The 24,733-nt window shown below is 46.3% G+C and overlaps 1 protein-coding gene across 2 annotated transcripts in view; it reads left to right on the top strand.

Moving 5' to 3' along the window:
- The window catches only part of EDC4 (enhancer of mRNA decapping 4), a 1,121,437-nt gene that overhangs the window by 639,336 nt on the left and 457,368 nt on the right, over positions 1–24,733 (top strand). For both annotated transcript variants that reach the window (XM_063945256.1, XM_063945257.1), the window contains one exon: positions 21,034–21,491. In XM_063945256.1, coding sequence (XP_063801326.1) covers positions 21,034–21,491 — 458 coding nt within the window. The remainder of the gene's footprint in view (positions 1–21,033; positions 21,492–24,733) is intronic.

Genomic DNA, 24,733 nt, shown 5'->3' with positions numbered 1-24,733 from the left:
GTGCGGGGTCAACTTCTTCAGTTTGCACAGATCTGGGAGCAGTCTACAACAGATGCCTGGGTGCAGGAAGCGGTATCTCTAGGTTATGCATTTGCCTTCAAGAAGCACCTAAAGTTTTTTTTTTTGGTACCAGCCCGTCTCGGGTAGAGACGAAGGGCAGGGCTTTGCAAGAGGCAGTTCAGATATGTTTCAGTCAAGAGTAATCATTCCAGTTCCTCCTGCACAATTAGGACAGGGGTTTTACTCCAACCTGTATTTAGTTCAGAAGTGAAATGGGTCATTCCGGCCCATTCTCAATCTTGTTTTCTGCTGCGGGATACACTGGGCTCCACAAGGAATGGACAATGGTGTGTGTAGAGTAGGATCTTGGTCGGAGCCACCAACAGGCTCAAAGATTTGACTGTTCCCAGAATGCATAGCACCGCCTCCTATATCACCCCGCCTCCCTGCACAGGATCTCAGTTTTGTAGTTGGTGCTGCAGTAGCAGGCACTTAACAGAGGGGCTGCTCCAGGCAGCCCTAAGAAGAGCTTTTTTTTTTTTTTAGAAAAAAGTGAAGACTTCAAGGGCAGCAGCAGTGTTACATGTAAGTGGACATTCACGGCTGCAGCTCCGGCTCTCCCCAGCAGCGCTGTACACTTTCCGAGCCCTGGTTGCCGGGTAACTACAGCAGGAGGCTCCGGTTTTCTTCTTGTCAGGCACACACAACGGGGGCTCTCCGGGATCGCGTGGCCGCACTTCGGGAGGTGGTAAGTGGGTCCCGCTTGCGGGACTCTGTCTTTATCGCGATTTGGTGCGGTCGGTGGGAGGCGGGCCGCGCACGCTGGCGGTGGACACTGTGGCAGTACAGGGCATGGAACAGGTCAGGTTTTCTTTATAAAACAGTTTTATTAGAGCCCGCAGTACCTGGTGGTTTTGCCAGCAGGGGGATGTACCTTGGACCTGAAGCCCCTCCCCCATCCCCAGGGCACCATTTTCTGCAAATGTTCCCGCCCTGGAGCTGCATATCTTTCTCTCCTTCACTCTCTGGCTGTGTCTGCGGCACCATTATCCCTCAGCTCACTGTTCCTGGGAATGCTTGGGCAAATCCTCCTATGTAAAGCTGCCTGGTTGTCAGTGCTGTGACTTTACAAGACACTTAAGTATTCTACCTGCCTTTTTTAGTCAGTGTTAGTTAAGAAAGAGTGCATTTAGTCAGCGTTTCCTAGTACAATTAACTTGTGATATACAGCCAGTTCTTACTGTGTACTGTTATATCTATTGTTATAAAGCTGTGTAAGGTAGTCCAGTGCAGTATTATTGTTAGTAATAACTTCTGCATTGTACAGACTGTGACTATTTGTGTGTGCATTTGATAGCTGAGTGGTTTCCATTTTGTGTCTTTCACTCAACCTGCTATCCCTATATTCTATAACCTGAGGGAGCTTGATGCATCAGGTTTTATCTAATATAGGATTTTCACAAAGATATACTGTATTACGTATTTTTCTCTGTGATTTAGTCACCCATATGTCTCTTTTATCTCTGCTGGTGCTGACTACACTGCACAGGAGTTTATGCTAGAGGTATTGTACTGCTGACAAATTGTACTGTGTTACCTGATACTGCAAGTTATATCATGTCTGCTCCTGAGGGTAACGGTTCTGTGGCTGAACACACTGCTGGTGTTGCTGAAGCCGCAGATACCTATGAGGAGAATATAGCAGCTGTGGGCTCTGGTTCTGGGGGTTCCTTGCCCCCCAGTGGGACGGTGGCAACGGGGGCAAATAATGACCCGTCATGGGCCGCTTTTTCCACGCTTCTGCATACGTTATTTCATACACTGGGGTGTGTTAGTTCATAAACTAACACCCCCCATGGGACCCCCAATGCCGGTACAACCGTTTGTGGTCCCTGCAGCTAGCCCGCCGTGGGCGGACGATTTATCTGCTCAAATAAAGACGTTGAACCAGTCCCTGACTACTAAAAAGTCTGACCGTCACTCGCTTACGTCCAAGGGGTCTTCTAAGCGAGCGCTTGTCTCCTCACAATCCACTGCTGTCACTGACACCTCGTCGGATGAAGACGGCACTTACACTGACCCCACAGGTTCTGACTCAGATACGGCTGATGGGGAGGGTGGTTCACAAGTGGATATTCCTGATCTTTTGGAGGCTATTAAGTTCATTTTACAGATTACGGATGATCCCGAGCCATCCGTTCCTCCTAAGAAACCAGATAGGTTCAAGCGTCAGAGGGTGATTAAACAAGTTTTACCTCACTCTGATCACCTAATTGATATACGTCAGGAATCCTGGGAAAACCCGGGTACGAAGTTTGTGCCTCAAAAGAAGATGCTGGCTCGCAATCCGCTCGCGTCGGAGCGGTCTAAGAATTAGTTAACACCTCCTCCAGTGGACTCGCATGTTGCTAAGATGGTGGTTTCCTCAGCTCTGCCGGTCCCCACCGTCACATCTCTAAAAGAGCCTACGGATAAACGTGTGGAGGGTTGTCTGAAAGTGATTTACACCCTCATGGGTGCTACACAAAGTCCCACTATTGCAGCTACTTGGGCTGCAGAGGCCATTGAAACATGGGCCTTGGAGTTAGATGCTGAATGCTCCTCTAACCATGCTAGACAATGCTTGTGTTATATTGTCACAGCTTCTCGTTATATTTAAGAGGTGGCTTCTGATGCCGGTATCCTGGCAGCCAAGGCCTCTACTACATCAGTCCTGGCTCGCCGGATATTGTGGCTGAGATCCTGATCTGTGGATCTGGACTCTAGAAAAACCCTGGAGGTACTCCCTTTTAAGGGAGATATTCTGTTTGGGGAAGATTTAAATAAGATTGTGGCTGACTTGGCTACTGCCAAAACTGTCTGTCTGTCAAGTACTGCTCCTTCTGTGTCGAAGGCTAAAGGTACTTCCTTTTGCCCCTTTCGTCCTTCAGGTAAAGCAAAAGGTCAGGCGTATAACAAGCAGGCCCGCACTTCCAAACCTGGTAAGCCTAAACCCAAAAGAGCATGGGTGGCCCGTCAGCCAGCTCCCAAGACAGATAAGCCTGCCGCATGACATGACGGGCCTCCCTCTGGGGGATCCCAGGGTGGGGGGCCGGCTTCTAGTGTATACCCAGGAATGGTTGAAGACCACTTCAGATGCCTGGGTACGGGAAGTCGTCACTCGAGGTTACGCCATAACCTTCAAAAACCAACCCCCTCATCGATTTTGCCAGACAGATGTCCCGTTGGACAAGACAAAGGCACACACTCTATATTCCGTGGTACAGACCCTCCTGGATACATGAGTCGTAGTACAGGTGCCTCTTGCGCAGAGGGGCCAGGGGTACTATTCTCCGCTGTTTCTAGTCCCTAAACCGAATTGGTCCCCCCGGCCCATTCTCAACCTCAAGGCATTGAACAGGTTTGTGAAGGCTTCCAAGTTCCGGCCTTGGAACCTGGGGACTTAATGGTCTCCCTGGATATACAGGATGCTTACCTACATATTCCTCATCAGCAATACCTGAGATTTGCGATTGGCAACTGCCATTACCAGTTTCGGGTTACCTTTTGGTTTAACAACGGCTCCGCGAGTCTTTACAAAAGTCATGGTGGTGATGACGGTGGTACTCAAGGGGTCAGGATACTGCCGTATTTGGACGACTTGTTAATCCTGGCAAATTCCCCAGAACTTCTCATGCGTCATCTAGATGTGACGGTCCGGTTTCTGCAAGCCCACAGGTGGCTCATCAACTGGAAGAAGTCATACCTGATCCCTGCTCAGAGCATGGGGCATCTGGTAGCACTATTGCACACTCACAACCAGCGGTTGTTCCTGTCTCAGGAGAAAGTCCTGAAACTTCAGGACATGATTTGTTGCTTCCTATCTCGTCCGCAAGTGTCGATACATTCGGCGATGCAGGTGCTGGGCCTCATGGTGTCAGCATTCGACATGGTGGAGTAAGCTAATTTTCACACTCGCCCTCTCCCGAGGCTGATTCTAGCCAAATGGGACGGCCTGCTTCACCGGATCAGGTCTCAAATGATCTCATTGACTCCGGAGGTCTGTCTGTCGCTGCTCTGGTGGCCCCGGGACCAACAACTGTGCAGGGGCCGTCCGTTCTGGATATCCGACTGGGTCCTGTTGACGACAGATGCCAGTCTAAGAGGTTGGGGCGCAGTGCTGGAGCAACACTCCCTTCAGGGGCGATGGACCAAGGAGGAGTCCCTCCTCTCGATCAACATTCTGGAGTTGCAGGTGGTCTTCAATGTCTTGAACCTAGACCAGCATTTAATTCAGAACGGTCATGTTCAAGTACAGTCGGACAACGCCACCACAGTGGCTTACATAAATCATCAAGGCGACACTCGAAGCCACCTAGCAATGAAGGAAGTCTCACGGATTCTACAGTGGGCAGAACGCCATCTACTGGCCATATCGGCAGTATTCATTCCAGGAGTCCTGAATTGGGAAGCAGACTTTCTCAGTCGTCTGGACGGGCATGCCGACGAGTGGGGCCTCCATCCAGAAGTGTTTCAACTCCTAGTGGAAAGGTGGAGCCTTCCAGATGTAGATCTGATGGCGTCTCGACACAATCACAAGGTTCCCGTCTTCGGAGCAAGGACAAGGGATCCTCAAGCAGCATTCGTGGATGCGCTGGCGGTACCGTGGAGGTTTCAGCTGCCGTACGTGTTCCCTCCGGTGTCACTCCTGCCCAGGGTAATTCGGAAGTTCAAGCAAGAAAAAAGAATTATGCTTCTCATAGCTCCAGCGTGGCCCTGACGGCACTGGTTCACAGACCTGCAACGCCTATCGTCAGAGCGTCCAATTCTACTTCCACAATGCCCTGACCTCCTCGTTCAGGGCCCTTGTGTCTACCAGGACCTAGCCCGGCTGTCTTTGACGGGGTGGCTTTTGAAGCTTCCGTCTTAAGGGCTAAAGGGTTTTCTATGTTGCGGGCCCGGAAACCGGTTTCGGCTCGGATTTACTATAGGGTCTGGCATTCTTACTTTTTTTGGTGTGCATCTAACAATTATGACGCTTCCAAGTTTAGTATAGCCAAGTTGTTGGCTTTTCTTCAGCAGGGCCTGGACTTAGGCCTGCACCTGGCCTCCCTCAAGGTTCAAATATCTGCCTTGTCAGTGTGGTTTCAGAGAAAAATATCGACCTTACCTGATGTGCTTACCTTTACTCAGGGCGTGTTGCGTATCCAACATCCCTATGTCCCGCCTGTGGCACCTTGGGACTTGTCGGTGGTTTTGGAGGCGTTACAAGAGTCTCCGTTTGAACCTCTTGGTTCAGCTGACCTTAAGTGGTTTCCCTTAAGGTGGTGTTTCTGCTGGCTATTGCTTCAGCTAGAAGAGTGTCAGATTTGGGTGACTTATCCTGTAGTTTCCTATATATGATATTTCACCGTGACCGGGCGGTTCTTAGGACTCGTCCCGGCTATCTACCTAAGGTGGTTTCTTTGTTCCACCTTAATCAGGAGATTGTAGTGCCAGCACTTGTTTCTCCTAATCTGTCTCCCAAAGAGCGGTCTTTGGATGTGGTACGGGCTCTCCGTATCTATGTGAAGAGGACTGCTCCTATTAGGAAATCTGATTCTTTTTTTTTTATTGTGTTTGGGTTTCACAAACATGGCTGGCCTGCTCACAAGCAAACTCTGGCCACATGGATTAGAATGGTGATTGCACATGCTTATGTGAAGGCTGGTCTCTCTGCTCTTGATCACATTAAGGCCCATTTTACTCGGTCTGTTGGACCTTTTTGGGCGGCCCAACGTGGTGCGACCTTTGAACAATTGTGCAAGGCGGCTACGTGGTCCTCTGTGAACACGTTCATAAGGTTCTATGCCTTTGATACTACCGCTTCGCAGGATGCTTCCTTTGGACGCTGGATTCTTGTGCCCGCTACAGTGCGTCCCCTCCCATAAGGAACTGCTTTTGGACATCCCCATTGTCCATTCCTTGTGGAGCCCAGTGTACCCCGCAGCAGAAAACGAGTTTTATGGTAAGAACTTACCTTTGTTAAAACTCTTTCTGCGAAGTACACTGGGCTCCACAAGGCGCCCACCCTGACACACTTAGCTTCTTTGGGTTGGTATGGCATTAGCCGCTGACACGTCTCCTGTCGTGAGAATGCGGTGTTGTGGTTACTAACCGTTGTCGTCTCTTTTCCTGCTACTGCATTGGACTGGTTAACTAAAAACTGAGATCCTGTGCAGGGAAGCGGGGTGATATAGGAGGTGGCGCTTAGCATTCTGGGAACAGTCAACACTTTGAGCCTGTTGGTGCCTCGGATCAAGATCATACTCTACACCCCATTGTCCATTCCTTGTGGAGCCCAGTGTACCTCGCAGAAAGAGTTTTAACAAAGGTAAGTTCTTACCATAAAACTTGTTATTACAGACATCTGGATCGACTGTCTTTGACGGTGTGGCACTTGAGACCTCTATGCTGAAGTCAAGAGTATTCTCACAACAGGTAATTCAAACAATGCTCAGGTCAAGGAAATATTTCTCAGCTCGAGTGTATCACCGAATATGGCAAACCTATATTCTTTTGTGCAGTGAACGGAAAATGGACCCTAGGTCTTTCAGAATTTCCAGGGTCTTAGCTTTCCATCAGGCAGGCATTGATAAAGTTTTGATGGTGGTTTCCTTGAGAGTGCAAGTGTCAGCATTGACTATATGGTTCCAAAGGAAAATTGCCGACTTACAGAATGTGTGTACTTTTTTCCAGGGAATGCTGCACATTCAACCTCCTTTCGTTCCTCCTAGAGTGCCTTGAGACTTAAGTCTAGTCCTAAAGGCCCTTCAAGTTGCCATTTGAACCACTTAATAAAGTGGATCTTAAATGGTTGACAGATGAAGTTCTCTTTCTACTGGCCGTGGCGTCAGCTAGAAGAGTATCAGAATTAGTGGCATTGTTATGTCATCCTCCATTTCTGATCTTTTATCCAGATAAGGCGGTTATCAGAACTAAATCTGAGTATCTTCCCAAGGTGGTGTCTAAATTTCACGTTAACTAAGAAATTGTAGTCCCGGCATTCCAGGAACCGGGCCTTTCTGCGGGAGATGCATCACTGGACGTGGTCCGTGCCTTTAGGATCTATGTGGATCGTACCAGTCCCATCAGAAAGACAGATTCTCTATTCATTCTCTACGGATTTTACAAGAGAGAATGGACTGCTGATAAGCAGACACTGGCGAGGTGGCTTCGGATGACAATTTCAGGAGCATATTTGATCTTACATCCCAGAGGATGCTGGGGTCCACATTAGTACCATGGGGTATAGACAGGTCTACCAGGAGCCATTGGCACTCTTAAGAGTTTGAGTGTGTGGGCTGGCTCCTCCCTCTATGCCCCTCCTACCAGTCTCCGTTCAGAAAATGTGCCCGGAGGAGCCGGTCACAGCTAGGGGAGCTCTCCAGAGTTTCCCTAATAAAAGTTTTATTTAGAGTTTATTATTTTACAGGGAGGCTGCTGGCAACAGCCTCCCTGCTTCGAGGGACTAAGAGGGGGAAGGGGGGAGGAAGTGTAGTTTCCGCCCTGCAGGGTCTGAGCCACTTACTACACTGACAGGACACTGAGCTCCTGAGGGTTCAGATCACTCCCCACCGCAGGGGATTGCTCGCCCCAGCAGCATGCCACCACCCCCTTACAGCTATCTGTAAACGGTACCAAGGGTTTGTAGAAGGGGGGAGGCTGCAATATGACTGTGTATCCTATTAAGGTGCACAGTCAGCGCTGACTAGGGGTCTCCCTTTGGTTAGAAGTGCTGTGTGTGGGTTGGCTCCAATTTCTGTGTCTTTCTCGCTCTTGAGGGGGGAATCTCTGCCCTACCCTGTGTGTGTGTGTGGAGTGTTTGGTGGTCTCCTTTAGCTACAGTATGTCCTAAAAGGGTCCAGGTGGCATTTCCTTTCCCTGAGGAGGATAGGAAAAATGGGAAAACCTGCCAATTGTTGACGCCTCTGTGTCCAGACTCTCAAAGAAGGTGGTTTTACCTGTTCCAGGATCTATTGCCTTAAAGGAGCCGGCTGATGAGAAAATTGATAACACGCTTAAATTTATTATGTCCCACTATTGCTACAACATGGATTGCAAAGGCATTAGTAAAGTGGTCGGCTACCTTACTTGAGGATTTGGATACTATGGATAGGGATGACATTGCTTTGTATTTACGCAACATACATGATTCTGCAGGTTTTATGGTAGAATCAATGAAAGACCTGGGTTCCATGGCCACTGGAATTTCTTCCGTGTCTGTTTCAGCTCGTCTGGGACTGTGGCTGTGCCAGTGGTCGGCCGACGCGGAATCCAGAAGGAGTGTGGAGTCCCTACTCTATACAGGTCAGGCTCTCTTTGGGGAAGATCTAGATGTGTGGATATACAACGCTACAGTGGGTAAGTCTCTGTTTCTTCCCTCAGCAGCACCTGCTCCGATTAAATCTTTCTCTTCATCTGCACCGCAGTCCTTTCGGCCTAACAAGCCCAGAAAGGCCAGAACACCTACTACCTTCTTTAGGGGAGGTTGGATTAAGTCCAAGAAACCTGCCGCTGCAGGTTCCCAGGAATAAAAGACTACTTCTGGTATGCCAAAGTCCTCCGCATGACGGTGGACTGCACACCCCGGTGGTGTGGCCAGTGGGAGCGAGACTCAGACACTTCAGTCATGTCTGGGTATTGTCCGGCCTTGATCCCTGGGTGATAGATATTGTGTCTCAGGGATACAGGCTGTCATTTCAAAGTCTCCCTCCTCATCGCTTTTTCCAGTCAGGCTTACCAACTATGTTGGAGGACAGCACAGTACTACAAGACGCTGTCCAAAAGCTGGTGGAGGCACAGGTCATTGTGCCAGTGCCACCTCACATGCTGACCAAAGGTTACTAGTCAAACCTTTTAGTGATACCGAAACCGGATGGTTCGGTCAGGCCCATTCTGAACCTAAAATCATTGAACCCCTTTCTAAGGGAGTTTAAGTTCAAGATGGAGTCTCTCAGGGCGGTGATATCAGGTCTGAGAAGGGGCGTTTCCTGGTATCACTGGATATCAAGGATGTGTCCCTCCACATTACGATCTGGCTGCCGCATCAGGCTTATCTCCGTTTCGCATTACTGGACTGTCATTTGGCCTCTCCACAGCACCAAGGGTGTTAACCAAGGTGGTGGCGGAAATGATGATTCTCCTCTGCAAGCAAGGGGTGAACATCATTCCATATATGAACGATCTGCTGATAAAAGCATCGTCCAAGGAGAAGCTACTGCAGTCCATTGTTCTCACAACACGACTGCTCTAGAGTCACGGTTGGATTCTGAACCTTCCAAAGTCACATTTGGAACCAACCCAGAGGTTGTCATTTCTGGGAATGATCCTGGATACGGAAGTGCAGCGGGTGTTTCTTCCACAGGATAAGACGTTGGAAATACAAGCTCTGGCCCGGGATGTCCTGATGCCATCCCGGGTGTCTGTTCATTAATGCATTCACCTATTGGGAAAGATGGTGGCCTCATACGAGTCTCCCTAATACAGAAGGTTCCACGCTCGGACCTTCCAACTGGATCTTGTGGACAAGTGGTTGAGATCTCACCTCCATATGCACCAGAGAATTTGTCTGTTGCCAAAGGCAAAGATTTCACTCCTCTGGTGGCTCCAATTGCCTCACCTTCTGGAAGGCCGCAGGTTCGGGATTCAGGACTGGGTCCTTATGACCACGGATGCGAGCCTGCAGGGCTGGGTAACAGTCACTCAAGGAGTAACCTTCCAAGGACGGTGGTCAAGCCCTGAAGCCGGCCTGCCCATCAACATCCTGGAACTAAAAGTCGTCTAAAACGGTCTTTTTCAGGCGGCCTCTCTTCTAAGAAATCGGGCCATTCAAGTACAGTCGGACAACGTAACGACAGTGGCTTACAAAAACCGACACGGCGGGACGAAGAGCAGAGCAGCAATGTCAGAGGTCACAAGAATACTCCTCTGAACAGAAAAGCACACATTGGCGCTGTCAGCCATCTTCATTCTGGGAGTAGACAACTGGGAAGCAGACTTCCTCAGCAGACATGATCTCCATCCAGGGGAGTGGGGTCTCCATCTAGAGGTGTTCACGGACATGACAGACCTTTGAGATTTGCCCAAATAGACATGATGGCCTCTCGTCTCAACAAGAAGCTTTGACGTTATTGTTCCAGGTTGAGGGACCCACAGGCAGTGGCAGTGGATGCCCTGGTGTCTCCTTGGGTGTTCCAGTCAGTGTACGTGTTTGCACCACTCCCACTCATCCCAAGAATCCTAAAGCTCATAAGGAGAACAAGGGTTCAAGCGATACTCATTGCTCCAGACTGGCCAAGAAGGGCTTGGTATGCGGACCTTCTGAATCTACTGCAAGAAGAGCCGAGGCCTCTTCCTCTTCGGGAGGACCTGCTGCAGCAGGGGCCGTTCGCCTATCAAGACTTACCGCGGCTACGTTTGATGACATGGAAGTTGAGCGCATGATACTTGCTCGGGAGGGTATTCCAAAGAAGGTTATTACTATCCTTATGCAGGCTAGGAAAGGGGTAACGTCAAAACATTACCATTGTATTTGGAAGAAATATGTCTCTTGGTGTGAATCCAAGAAATTTCCTACGGTGGAGTTTCAACTGGGACGTTTCCTCCTCTTCCTGCAATCAGGAGTGGATATGGGCCATAAGTTGGGTTCTGTAAAGGTCCAGATTTCGTCCCTATCCATTTTCTTTAAGAAACAATTGGCTTCCCTCCCTGAGGTTCAGACGTTTTTGAAGGGAGTTCTGCATATTCAACCTACCTTTGTACCGCCTACGGCGCCCTGGCACCTTAATGTGGTGTTGGAGTTCCTCCAGTCAAATTGGTTTGAGCCTCTACAGGAGGTAGAGGTTAAGTTTCTTACGGTTACGTTGTTGGCCTTAGCTTCTGCTAGACGTGTGTCTGAGCTGGGGGCTTTATCCTGTAAAAGCCCTTACTTGATCTTCCATGAAGATAGAGCTGAGCTCCGGACACCTCAGCAGTTTCTTCCAAAGGTTGTGTTGGCATTTCATATCAACCAACCTATTGTGGTGCCAGTGGCTACTGACTCCTCAATTACATCAAAGTCCTTGGATGTTGTAAGGGCTCTGAAAATCTATGTGAAGAGGACTGCTCCTCACAGAAAATCGGACTCTCTGTCCTGTATGATCCCAAGAAAATTGGGTGTCCTGCTTCTAAACAGACTATCTCTCGCTGGATCAGGTTCACTATCCAGCATGCATATTCTATGGCATGATTGCCATGTCTTACATCTGTTAAGGCCCACTCTACTCGTAAGGTGGGTTCTTCCTGGGCAGCTGCCCGGGGTGTCTCTGCGTTACAGGCTTGCCGAGCGGCTACTTGGTCTAGGTCGAACACATTTGCTAAGTTCTAAAAGTTTGATACTTGGCCTCTGAGGACCTAAAGTTTGGTCAATCAGTTCTGCAGGAGCCTCTGTGCTCTCCCTCCCGTTCTGGGAGATTTGGTACATCCTTATGGTACTAATGTGGACCCCAGCATGCTCTAGGATGTAAGAGAAAATAGGATTTTAATTACCTACAGGTAAATCCTTTTCTTGTAGTCCATAGAGGATGCTGGGCGCCCGCCCAGCGCTTCGGGATCCTGCAGTGGTTACTTATCTGGAACCTCCTGTTTCCATTTCTGTGCACTCCACGCGCTTTGTGGGTCTTTCATGGGCTGTTTTGCGACCTTTGCCTTGCATTATGGCTGTGCTGTTTTACAAGGTCCTCAGCACTCATCCGCCTGTGATAGGAGCTCTGGGACGTCCCCTCTGTTAAGACAGTCTAGTGTTCCCTAGTGGATGAAGGGGAAAACAGGATTTTGGTACTTAACGCTCAATCCCTTTCTCCGATTCCACAGGGGACACTGGACGCCCATCCAGTGCTGTTCTTTCCTGCAATGGTTGTTTGTCTTTACATGTATTTGATTGTTTTTTGTTTTTGTTTTTTTTGTTACTATACTTAGTTTTTCACAAGTTTATTGTGTAATGTTATGGCGTGTACTTGTTTAACCTCCTCCTTTGAAGTATGTTTCTTCCAGCTCTCCTTGTGCACAGTTTTCTTAGACTTCCTTGGAGGGGGGACATAGAAGGGGTGGAGCTAGTCACACTTACATAAATTTAAAGTGCCAGCTCCCATTGCAACTACTTATATTCCCACTGTAAGAGCACTCCAGTGTCACATGTAGAATCAGAAAGGGATTTATCGGTAAGTACCAAAATCCTGTTGTTTTTTTTTTCTTGAGTTTAATACATCCGAAAACTGTGTGTGTTTTCCTTCTTCATGTTTAATAAAATATTGGAGTTCTTTAATATGAAAAAATACAATGTTATACAAGTGTTATTCAATCACTGCTGAATGAGTTTGCCTGGCCAAGTCCATCCAACACCTGCATCACTTTACGGCGGTAGAATCTCACTCAAAAGTGGGCAGGAAGTGGAGATAAATCAGGACCGGCAATCGGGCTGCCGTTGCTGGCGTTTAAACACATTGGCAATGGCATTTTGTTCTCTTCTCCCATTGTTGAATTCCCTCCTTGGTGTGCTTTCTGCTAATCTCTGCTGATTCACCATAATAGTACCATACTGTAGTTAATTTCATATTGTGCCTTAGTACAGTGCCCCAGTTCTTATTATGTAACATTATAGTATCCTCCACATTACAGTGAGTATATCAGATTATGCCACATTGCAGTGCCAACTTATCATTATAAAATTCACCACACACCTCTCACTGAGAAAGTAATGTCACACAATTCTGGCTGGGCAGTGGATCAATCAGATTCTTATGCAACTTCATATCCTGGGTCCATGTCCCCCTAAGTCACTAGGCCCAATAGCAGTGGCAATCCTTGTACCCACTATACAGTAGTTACCCCATGTCTAGGACTAACCAGCCTCATAGTCGTCTGTTTTAGTACATTGCCTTTTAGCAGCCTGCCCAGATGCCCTCTTCTGTTGTGCAGCTGAGAAATTAAAAAAATGTGAACATTGTACTCATTTGCAAATGGCAGTTACATTGCTAGGGTTCCTCACACTAATTGGGATCTTGGGGTTACATTTTGTGGTATTTAATCAGTAACCGTTTATTTAACTTGAAAAAAGGTTCTAGCACGAAGTTCATGCTGAAATAGGTTGGTACAGTTAAAATGTAAAAAATATTTTCAAAAATTGGTTACTCACCAGAAAATCCTTGGGATGGTGTACAATCTGAGTCCTCAATATGGATGCCAGGCAGGATTTCATGTGGCATCACCTGCTTCAGCTCCTCCTTGTAGGCCGTATAGGGTATGGGTGCTGCCACCTCCTATTCTGCATGGCTCCTGCAGCTTCTCCCAACTTTGCCTTCATAATTGAAAGTGTGTCTTCACATTTTTGAAACACCACCTGCAGGAGTTAACTGCATTGACTATTTTTCATAATGCCACATTGCAGTTCATGGCGGATTAATGTGACTGTACTTCTAGGAGTCAGACATGCACTGGCGCCATTGTGTGAACCAGTGCACAGTTATTCTCATAACTGAACCTCACATTATGCCCTGTTCTCGTCTTCCCAGGGGCAGGCACATTGGGCACCCTGAAACTCACACACACACACACACACACATATATATATATATATATATATATATATATATATATGGAGAAAAAGGTACAGGTGCGCTGGTGATCCTATAATGAGAGTTTGTCACTCCACAGTGAATGAATCCCTGGGCTGTAGCACTGGTGTAACCAACACCGCTGCAAATCTCCAAATGAAGCTCAGAACTCCTTGAGCAAATTGTGTCTGGAAAAAATCAGGAGAATGCGCCCATAGTGCAGATAAATTTATTTCACACATAAATTAAAAACAGGACATTCCATGGATTATAAAAGACTCGTACCATAAAAGACCCACTCTTTGGGACAGTTAAAACACATGAAACAATCCACCAGGCTATCAACCAAACCTGCTGCAGTCAAAGACCGGACCATGCACCGCGCCGGTAGAAGCCGAACTCGTCAGGTCACTCACAGTGAAGCAGCCGGGATGTGTGAGTCGGGTGGGAGAAGACGCACGTCTGGCAAGCCCCGCCTCTACGCGTTTCGTAGTTACTTCGTCAGGAGGCTATATATATATATATATATATATATATATATATATATATATATATATATGGGTGACTTGAATACACTTTTTCAACTTTTTCATTAAGACGCTGAGTGCCGCTCATCTTTTCATGTATGTTTATTCACTATCACTGAGAGGGCACCAACGCACTGTGAATATTGACAACGGAGTGCCGGTCCATATCCATGCTTTGTATATGTATATATATATATATATATATATATATATATATTTTTTTTTTTTAGATTGTGCAAGTTCGTAACAAACCTGCACCCAAGTCGCACATTCTTTGCACCCTATTACATTCCGCCTATGACGTGTCTAATTTCTCCTGCAGTGTCCACAGTGGTATTCACAGGATAACATTGGGATTTGAGGTAGCTTTAGTGGAACGGTAGCTTTAGTGGAATGGCACCAATCGATCAAAGCTTCTGGCCTCCCAGAATGCAACGGGCCAGTATCCTATATCCCCCGCCTCCTGGGTCAGACAAATTTAGTTTTTTGTTTAGTATGTCAGAAGCCAGACCACGGTAATGGGGCTGCTTTTTTTTTTTGCAGCCATAAGCATTTAATATATATATATATATATATATATATATATATATATATATTTATTTTTTTTTAAGCCTTATTCTTTTTGAGTAATCTTTCTAAAAAGTGTCTTATACAAAACTTTGAAAGAGTTGTTCCAACAGCTCTCTGCTGGGTTGCGATAACGCTTACCCATGTGTACAGTGCTATCTCGGCGGGCATCAGTGAGCATGTATTAGCAAGTCCAGCTGACGTTATCAGGCTGTTGCAGGAGCACGTGGAGAAGGTAAGGTGTCTGTTCCACTTAGTGGGTAAGACACGAGACACTTCTCGGGATGGAGACTACCGAACAGTCACTGACGCGGCTTCCACCTCAGGTGCACTAGGCCTCAGGGATCATAAGCTCCAGGGATTCATTTTTAGACCATGATCCCTGGGGTGGATGTCAGTAGTGGGGGAGTAAGACGTTCCCCTGGTGGTCCCTCTCCCTGTTTTATGACCAGTTTCATCTGAGTTGCCCGCCATGAACTGATTTCTCGCCTCTGTCTGAGACGATAGATACTAACTAACTTAGTCGCAACATAGGCAGCTGTGTCACTGGTGCGTCTGTGTTCACTTGGGCGTCTGTGCTCACTATTAACGTCTGGATCCATTCAGCGTTTGCTATCGTATTGATCGATCCTGGAAGCAGGGTTAAGTCTCCATGTATATCACTCTCCTGAGGCAGATGATGAAGCACTGAGTTTCCACCTACCACTGAGATATGAATAGTTGTATAAGTGCCTAATGCATATGAGTCTTTAAAACATTTACTGTTGTTTCTTTCACTGTGTGACTGAATACGTTAAGTCATATAAGCTAAAGCAGTAATATGATTTTCCAACATACCTGAAATGTACCTGTAGTTGAATATGTGCTTAAAGTATATTGCTTATGTATACTAATGTATAACAATGTGATTGCTAGGCTTCTGATTTATACTTGGTTTCTGTCAGTTCTGCTTTCTCATATATCCGATCCTCAATGCTGGTGCAAGGCAGGGAGGAATCAGATTGTATATCACTTTAGCAATCTTAAAGTGAATACAGTCACTGATTGTGTAGTTAACACCAGACGTGTGTGATTTGTTTATCATGTCTAAGAAAGGCAAGGGTGAGGAGGATACACTCTCCACAGCTGTACCCACATTGATATCATGTTTGTCATGCAAAGCAGGTGTAACCTCTCAAGATCTGGTTCAAAATGGGTTATGTGCAAATTGTTTTAGCTTCCGTCAAAGCCTCCTTAATATGCCAAGGCAGGCACAGGTTCAGGCAGAACCTCCATGGGCATCATTTGCACAAACATCTAATATAGCTGAGCGAAAGTTGCCAGCTCCATTACCAGGTATAGGTTACCCTATTAACCCTTATGTGCAACATTCCCCCTGAGTTATGACGCATCCAGTTCAAGAAGCTGCAGCCTTTCAACAAAAACAGGCTGAAAGGCCTGTTGAAATTAAATCACACAGACATGAAGCATCTTCACAGTCTACACATGTTTCTGAATGGGAAACTTCAGAGGATGATTCCTCACATTTTGGGTCTGCATACAGAGATGAGGATGAAGGTCTCAGCTCGGTAGATATATCTGAGCTAATTAATGCTATGAAAGCCATTCTGTGCTTAGAGGAGGCAGCAGATCATCTATTAAAACGCCAAGGCACCTGAGTTTAAACGTCCCAAAATGGTCAGAACTGAATTTCTGGAGTCAGAGCAGCTAACGAAAATCATGCAAGAGGCTTGGGTCACACCCAGTAAGAAGTTCAGAATTCCTAAAAAATTGAATTATCATTATCCTGTTCCAGATGGGGATTGTTTTAAAAGGGAGGTTGCTCCCGGCCTGGGCTGATGCATTGGAAGACGACATTTAATTGGCGTCTAGAGAACAAAAGTCCCATATTGTACATATTAAACAAGCAGCTGTTTTTATGGAAGAAGCAGCCTTGGATATGGATGTAGTAACTTCTCAGGTCTCAGCAGTAGCAGCATGCAGAGCTTTCTAGCTACGTACATGGTAGGCTGACTCAGGTACTTTTACTGGAGATATTCTTTTTGGTTAAGAATTAAACAACATACTGGAGTCAGAAGAAAGTGAAGTTTACTTCTACCTACAAGTCTAAACCTAGGTTTTCAGCTTTTTGGTCCTTTCGGACCCAAGGAAAACAAAAGGAAAGGGTTAAGGCAAACAGTCCCAATCGGATAATTCTGGAAAGACTAAAAAGCTACCAGAGGGCCTGCTTCCAAACAAGAAGATAAGCCATCAGTCTGATGGCACTGTCCTCCTCCTGGGGTATCCCAGTTTGGGAGGCTGACTTCTTCTATTTGCACAGACCTAGCGTCAGATCACCAAAGATGCCTAAGTGCAAGAAGCCTTATCTAACATTTGTGTTTGCCTTCAAGAATCACCCACCACAAATATTTTTTTTTCTTTTTACAAGCCTGTCCTCAGTGGAAATCAAGGTCTGGGCTTTACAGGATACTGTTCAGAAGTTGCTACAATGAGGGGTGATTGTATCAGTCTGTTCTGCACAGCAGGGACAAGGTTTCTATTCCAACCTGTTTAAAGTTTAGACACTGAATGGGTCATAAAGGCCCATTCTCAATATCAAAGCTCTGAACAAATACATCTGGGTGCCTCTTTTTCATATGAAGACTTTACGTTCCATTATCGTGGCTGTGAAGCCGGGGAATTTTATGGTATCCCTTGATATCCAGGATGCATGTACCTATAGCACCGTCCCATCAGTGCTATCTCAGGTTTGGTATCGTCTGGCAACATTTTCAGTTTCAGGCCCTACCATTTGGACTAGCTACAGCTCCAAGAGTATTTACTAATATTATGGTGATTATGGCGGCTTATATCCGTTGTCAGGGAATAATAATGTTCACATACCATGACGACCTGTCAATCCTGGCTCAATCCCAGGAAGCTCTCCAGAGCCATCTGCAACTGACAAAAGCCTGTTTACAAAGCCACCGCTGGCTCATAAATTGGGCGAAGTCATCCCTGGTTCCGTTACAACGCATGACGCACAAGGGGGCTGTATTGGATTCCAGGCTTCAGAGAATTTTTCTTCCTCTGAACAAAATATCCACAATACAGACAAGGATTCTGGAGCTACTACACAGTCGAATAGTATCCATTCATGCAGCTATCGTATGGAAGTGATGAGATCTATGGTGTCAACATTTGCCATGGTGGAATATGCTCAATTCCACTCGAGGCCCCTTCAACGTCTGATTCTTTCCAGATGGAATGGACTACATCAGACGATAAAAACTCAGACTACGGTCCTTAGGAAGTACGGAGGTCATTAGCCTGGTGGGTGCAGACATCCCATCTGGACAAAGGGCGACCCTTTTGAATCTCAAGAGTGGGAGGTTTTGATAATGGATGCCAGTCTTCAAGGCTGGAGAGCAGTGTTAGAAAAGTGCTGCTTCCAGGGGCAGTGGACCAAGAAAAAAAGTTGCCTGCCGATAAATATATTGGAACTTTGTGCCATATATAGGGCACCCACTCAGGCAAATGACATACTTCACGAAAACCAGTTCAATTTAACTTGGACAATGTGACGGCAGTAGCGTACCTCAATCAGGGAGGAACTCACAGCCAAAAGGCAATGAAGGAGGTAAGCTGTATGTTAAGGTGGGCAGAAAGTAATTATCTGGCCTTGTCTGAAGTATTTGTTTCCGGGCTCCTAAACTGGGAAGCTATTTTTTTCAGTTGACACGCCATTCATGCAAACGAATGGGCTTTACATCCAGAGGTCTTCCAGATTCTGCTAAACAAGTGAGTGCTGCCAGAGATAGACCTCATGGTTTCTCGTCAGAACAACAAAGCTCCAGCATATTGGTCAAGGACAAGGGATCCCAAAGCAATTTTCATGGTTGTTCTGTCAGTGAGATGGAACTTTCATCTAGCCTATGTGTTTCCACGAATCGCTCTGTTGCCCGGGGGGATTCAGAAAGTCAAACAAGGAAAGGATGCTGCAATAATAATAATAATAACTCCATTACTACTGCCTCAACGTCCAGATCTACCGGCTCAAGGTCCTTACCATTACAAGCACCTAGATTGGCTTTCTTTGACGGTGTGGCTCTTGAGACATGCATCCTGAAATTTACTGGATTTTCACACCCGCTTATTCAAACAATGCTTAGAGCAAGGAAACCGTCCTTGACTTGCATTTATTAGCGGATATGGCATGCTTATATTCAATGGTGCAGTGCCAGGAAGCTTGACCCTTGGTCTTTTAGAGTTTCTGGAGTCCTAGCATTCCTGCAGGCAGGAATGGATAAAGGTCTCCGTGTGACTTCCATGAGAGTTCAGGTGTCAGCATTGACTGTATGGTTTCAAAAGAAAATTGATAACCTACAGGACGTGCACACTTTTTTCCAAGAAATACTTCACATCTACCCTCCTTTTTTTTCATCCTACAGCTCTTTGGGTTCTACATTCAGTCCTAAAGGCGCTTCATGTTCCTCCATTTGAACCACTGAGTCAAGTGGATCTTAAATGGTTGACAGCTAAAGTTCTCTTTCTGGCTATTGCTTCAGATAGAAGGGTCTCCGATTTAGGGGCATTGTTATCTCACCCTCCTTTTCTGATTTTTCATTCAGATAGAGCAGTTCTTAGAACCAAATCTGGATATCTTCCTAAGGTGGACTCCAAGTTCCACTTTAACAAATAAATTGTATTTCTGGCTTTCCAAGGGCCAGACCTTTCTACGGGAGATGCATCATTGGACATAGGCCCTCATTCCGAGTTGTTCGCTCGGAGTTTTTCATCACATCGCAGTGAGAATTCTCTTAGTGCGCATGCGCAATGTTCGCACTGCGACTGCGCCAAGTAACTTTACTATGATGAAAGTAAGTTTACTCACGGCATTTTCATCGCTCCGACGTTCGCATTGTGATTGACAGGAAATGGGTGTTACTGGGCGGATGCACGGCGTTTTAGGGGCGTGTGGCTGGAAACGCTACCGTTTCCGGAAAAAACGCAGGAGTGGCCGGAGAAACGGTGGGAGTGCCTGGGCGAACGCTGGGTGTGTTTATGACGTCAGCCAGGAACGAAAAGCACTGAACTGATCGCACAGGCAGAGTAAGTCTGAAGCTACTCAGAAACTGCTAACTCGTTTGTAATCGCAATATTGCGCGTACGTCGGTCGCAATTTTAAGAAGCTAAGATTCACTCCCAGTAGGCGGCGGCTTAGCGTGTGTAACTCTGCTACATTCGCCTTGCGAGCGAACAACTCGGAATGAGGGCCATAGACTGTCCTTTAGGGATCTATGATAATCTTACTAGTGCGATCAGAAAGACAGGCACTTTCTTCATTCTCTACGGATTTCACAAGAGAGGATGGCCTGCTGACAAGCAGACACTGGCAAGGTGGCTTTGGGTGACTATTTCAGAAGCATTCTCAAGTTGATCTCCCTGTTCTAGCTAATGTCTCTGCTCTCTCTACTCGTAAGGTTGGTCCACGAAGCACAATGTGGTGCCTCAGCTGAACAGATATGTAAGGCAGCCACATGATCTTCCATTAACACATTCATTAGACATGCCTTCGATACCTTTGCCTCTCAATACGCTGCATTTGGGCGGAGTATTGTCCTGTCCAATCAGGTGCATCCTCTCCACTAATACTGCTTTGGGACATCCCAATGTTATCCTGTGGATACCACTGCAGGGTCCCTGCAGGAGAAATAAGTAGTTATGGTAGACTTACTGTCTATAACTCTATTTCTCCGAAGTCCACAGTATCCACAGGGATCCCACCCTGATGCACCTGATTTGAGGATCCTTACACTTAATAACCTCTTCCCTCTTGTGTGGAAGTGTGTGTGTTTTTCTTGCCTGATTAGGCGCTCTATGATGCTCCTGCCTTGAGGTTTGAAAAATAACTGAATTGCCTGAGCCAGGAGGCGGGGATATCGGAGACTGGCCCTTTGCGTTCTGGGAGGCCGAAAGCCTTGATCGATTGGTGCCATTCCGCTGACTCTACCTCATATCCCAGCGTTATCCTGTGTTTACTGTGGACTTCTGAGAAATAGTTATCAACGGTAAGTTATTAATACAGCTTTTATGACATAAAAATTGTATTTAGTCATACTGTATTTCCCTAATCACAAGCAAAATACTGTAGTAAAAATTACAGTACTTGATGGTCAAGATTGAAAATATAAAATAAGCCACTGCCCCATTTCTGTTTAGCATTTTATCTTAAAAAAAATAAAAATAAAAATCTGGTTTTAAACTTAATAGTGTGGTTTAATAAATAAAGAAGTTCTGTCATATTTTTTTATGTTCAATGATTTGTTTCTTTTGTTTGGTTTTTCAAGGTTACTCCATCTAGTCTTCCCTTAGAACTACAAAGTTTGGAGCCTTTGGTGATGCCCCAGGCTTCTCCTACTCGTGAACGTTCCCCTGATGTGATCTCGAGTGCTTCCACTGCTATGTCTCAAGATATACCAGAGATTGCCTCAGAGACACTGCAGAGAAGTTACCCAGCCCCTATATCTTTAGGCCTGACTCCAGATGGTAGTGACACATCTAATCAGATACCAAGCATGAGCTCTGCTGCTTCTGCCCTCTACCTTCTCTCAACGCGGAATCGTAACACATCAGAGTATACACTTCGGTCATTGGAACTTGTGTCTCCTGAGATTGATGATGAGCTGATCGGTGCTCAGTCTCTGGACAATACAAACCCTCAGGAGAAAGTAAATGAAGTAATGTCTCACTCATGGCCAGCAGCACCTGATATAACACGGGAGACCCGAAATAATGTAATAGAAAGGTAAGCCAGATTTGTACAGAAAATTAACCATTTTTGCATTTTCAGCATATTGTTTTGCATTTTTTCCCCTCATTATTTAATTGGTAATAATTATTAATGTACTGTAATATGCTAAAGAATATATGCATGCATCTTTTTGTATGTGAGTGTACATTTGTTGAACTCTAGCTATCAAGCATAATGCATATTGGATATTTTAGAGAATGCTATGTTTGTTTTTAATGGTGTGGGGTTTATTATGTTTCACAAGATGGGATGGTTACATAGTTAGTGAAGTTAAAAAAAAAAAAAAAAAAAAAAGGCAAAATGCCCATCGGGTTCAACCGTATTATAATGCACCAACCAAAATAATGGTTTCGTACCTATTGACAACTATATTTTGTATCACTCCCATATACATAATGTCAATATATTAAATGCTATAGCCTTGGATGCCTTTTTCAGCTAGAAAACTGTTCAATCCGTTTTTAAATGCAATTAAATGAATGTATGCATGCAAGGACTTTACTTGCCTTCTTTGCTGCATTTTGACATTGTGTACTGTTATTAAGCCTATTTTCTATGAGCACCCCCAAAACATTTTCCACCACAGCTACCCCTATCTTTTCCCCATTTAGAGTGTAGGATGCAAGTTTGTTACTAATCGCAAAGTGTATATCTTTGCATTTTTCAATATTGAATCTCATTCTGTAAAGACACCACATTGATTTCTGAATTAATTACCTTACACAGTTTAGTGCAGGGCTGGCCAAACCGGTCCTCGAGATCTACCAACAGTTCATGTTTTCCAGGCCTCCTGGAGACCTGTAGAATTGTCAGTTAGGAATGAATGCAGCTCATATTAATTAGTAATGACTACACCTGTGCACCAGCTAGGTGGTCTGGAAAATGTGAACTGTTGGTAGATCTCGAGGACTGGTTTGGCCAGCCCTGGTTTAGTGTCATCTGCAAAGATTGACACTGTGCTTTCCAGGCCTATACCTAGGGCATTAATAAATATATTGAACAGTAGCGGACCAATTATGGACTCTTATGGTATTACGCTGACTACTGGTACCCGGCTGGAGAACATCCCATTAACCACTACTCGTTGTATCCAGCCAATTTCTCTAACGTCCTAAGTGGATGCTGGGGACTCCGTAAGGACCATGGGGAATAGCGGCTCCGCAGGAGACTGGGCACATCTAAAGAAAGCTTTAGGACTATCTGGTGTGCACTGGCTCCTCCCCCTATGACCCTCCTCCAAGCCTCAGTTAGATCTCTGTGCCCGAACGAGAAGGGTGCACACTAGGGGCTCTCCTGAGCTTCTTAGTGAAAGTTTTAGTTTAGGTTTTTTATTTTCAGTGAGACCTGCTGGCAACAGGCTCACTGCATCGAGGGACTAAGGGGAGAAGAAGCGAACTCACCTGCGTGCAGAGTGGATTGGGCTTCTTAGGCTACTGGACATTAGCTCCAGAGGGACGATCACAGGCCCAGCCATGGATGGGTCCCAGAGCCGCGCCGCCGGCCCCCTTACAGAGCCAGAAGACAGAAGAGGTCCGGAAAATCGGCGGCAGAAGACATCCTGTCTTCACCAAGGTAGCGCACAGCACTGCAGCTGTGCGCCATTGCTCCTCAGCACACTTCACACTTCGGTCACTGAGGGTGCAGGGCGCTAGGGGGGGGCGCCCTGAGCAGCAATAAAAACACCTTGGCTGGCGAAAATACATCACATATAGCCCCCAGGGCTATATGGATGAATTTTAACCCCTGCCAGAATCCATAAAAAAGCAGGAGAAAAGTCCACGAAAAAGGGTCGGAGCCTATCTCCTCAGCACACTGGCGCCATTTTCCCTCACAGCTCAGTTGGAGGGAAGCTCCCCTGGCTCTCCCCTGCAGTCACTACACTACAGAAAGGGTTAAAAAAGAGAGGGGGGCACTACTTAGGCGCAGTATTAACAATACAGCAGCTATAAGGGGAAAAACACTTATATAAGGTTATCCCTGTATATATATAGCGCTTTGGTGTGTGCTGGCAAACTCTCCCTCTGTCTCCCCAAAGGGCTAGTGGGGTCCTGTCCTCTATCAGAGCATTCCCTGTGTGTGTGCTGTGTGTCGGTACGTTTGTGTCGACATGTATGAGGAGAAAAATGATGTGGAGACGGAGCAGATTGCCTGTAATAGTGATGTCACCCCCTAGGGGGTCGACACCTGAGTGGATGAACTGTTGGAAGGAATTACGTGACAGTGTCAGCTCTGTATAAAAGACAGTGGTTGACATGAGACAGCCGGCTACTCAGCTTGTGCCTGTCCAGACGTCTCATAGGCCGTCAGGGGCTCTAAAGCGCCCGTTACCTCAGATGGCAGACATAGACGCCGACACGGATACTGACTCCAGTGTCGACGGTGAAGAGACAAATGTGACTTCCAGTAGGGCCACACGTTACATGATTGAGGCAATGAAAAATGTTTTACACATTTCTGGTAATACGAGTACCACCAAAAAGGGGTATTATGTTCGGTGAGGAAAAACTACCTGTAGTTTTCCTGAATCTGAGAAATTAAATGAGGTGTGTGATGATGCGTGGTTTTCCCCCGATAACAACTGATAATTTCTAAAATGTTATTGGCATTATATCCTTTCCCGCCAAAGGTTAGGGTGCGTTGGGAAACACCCCCTAGGGTGGATAAAGCGCTCACACGCTTGTAAGGGCTCTACCCTCTCCTGAGATGGCCGCCCTTAAGGATCCTGCTGATAGAAAGCAGGAGGGTATCCTAAAATGTATTTACACACATACTGGTGTTATACTGCGACCAGCAATCGCCTCAGCCTGGATGTGCAGTGCTGGGTTGGCGTGGTCGGATTCCCTGACTGAAAATATTGATACCCTAGATAGGGACAGTATATTTTTGCCTATAGAGCATTTAAAAGATGCATTTCTATATATGCGTGATGCACAGCGGAATATTTGCCGACTGGCATCAAGTCTAAGTGCGTTGTCCATTTCTACCAGTAGAGGGTTATGAACACATCAGTGGTCAGGTGATGCGTATTCCAAACGGCATTTGGAAGTATTGCCTTAATAAGGGGAGGAGTTATTTGGGGTCGGTCTTTCAGACCTGGTGGCCACGGCAACAGCTGGGAAATCCACGTTTGTACCCCAGGTCGCCTCTCAACATGAGAAGACGCCATATTATCAGGCGCAGTCTTTTCGTGGACAAGCGGGCAAAATGTTCCTCATTTCTGCCCCGTGACAGAGGGA

Source organism: Pseudophryne corroboree, chromosome 11 (assembly GCF_028390025.1).
Source record: "Pseudophryne corroboree isolate aPseCor3 chromosome 11, aPseCor3.hap2, whole genome shotgun sequence".
NCBI lineage: Eukaryota > Metazoa > Chordata > Amphibia > Anura > Myobatrachidae > Pseudophryne > Pseudophryne corroboree.
The sequence above is the reverse complement of the archived record's forward strand: the minus strand, read 5'-3'. Positions and strand labels throughout refer to the sequence as shown.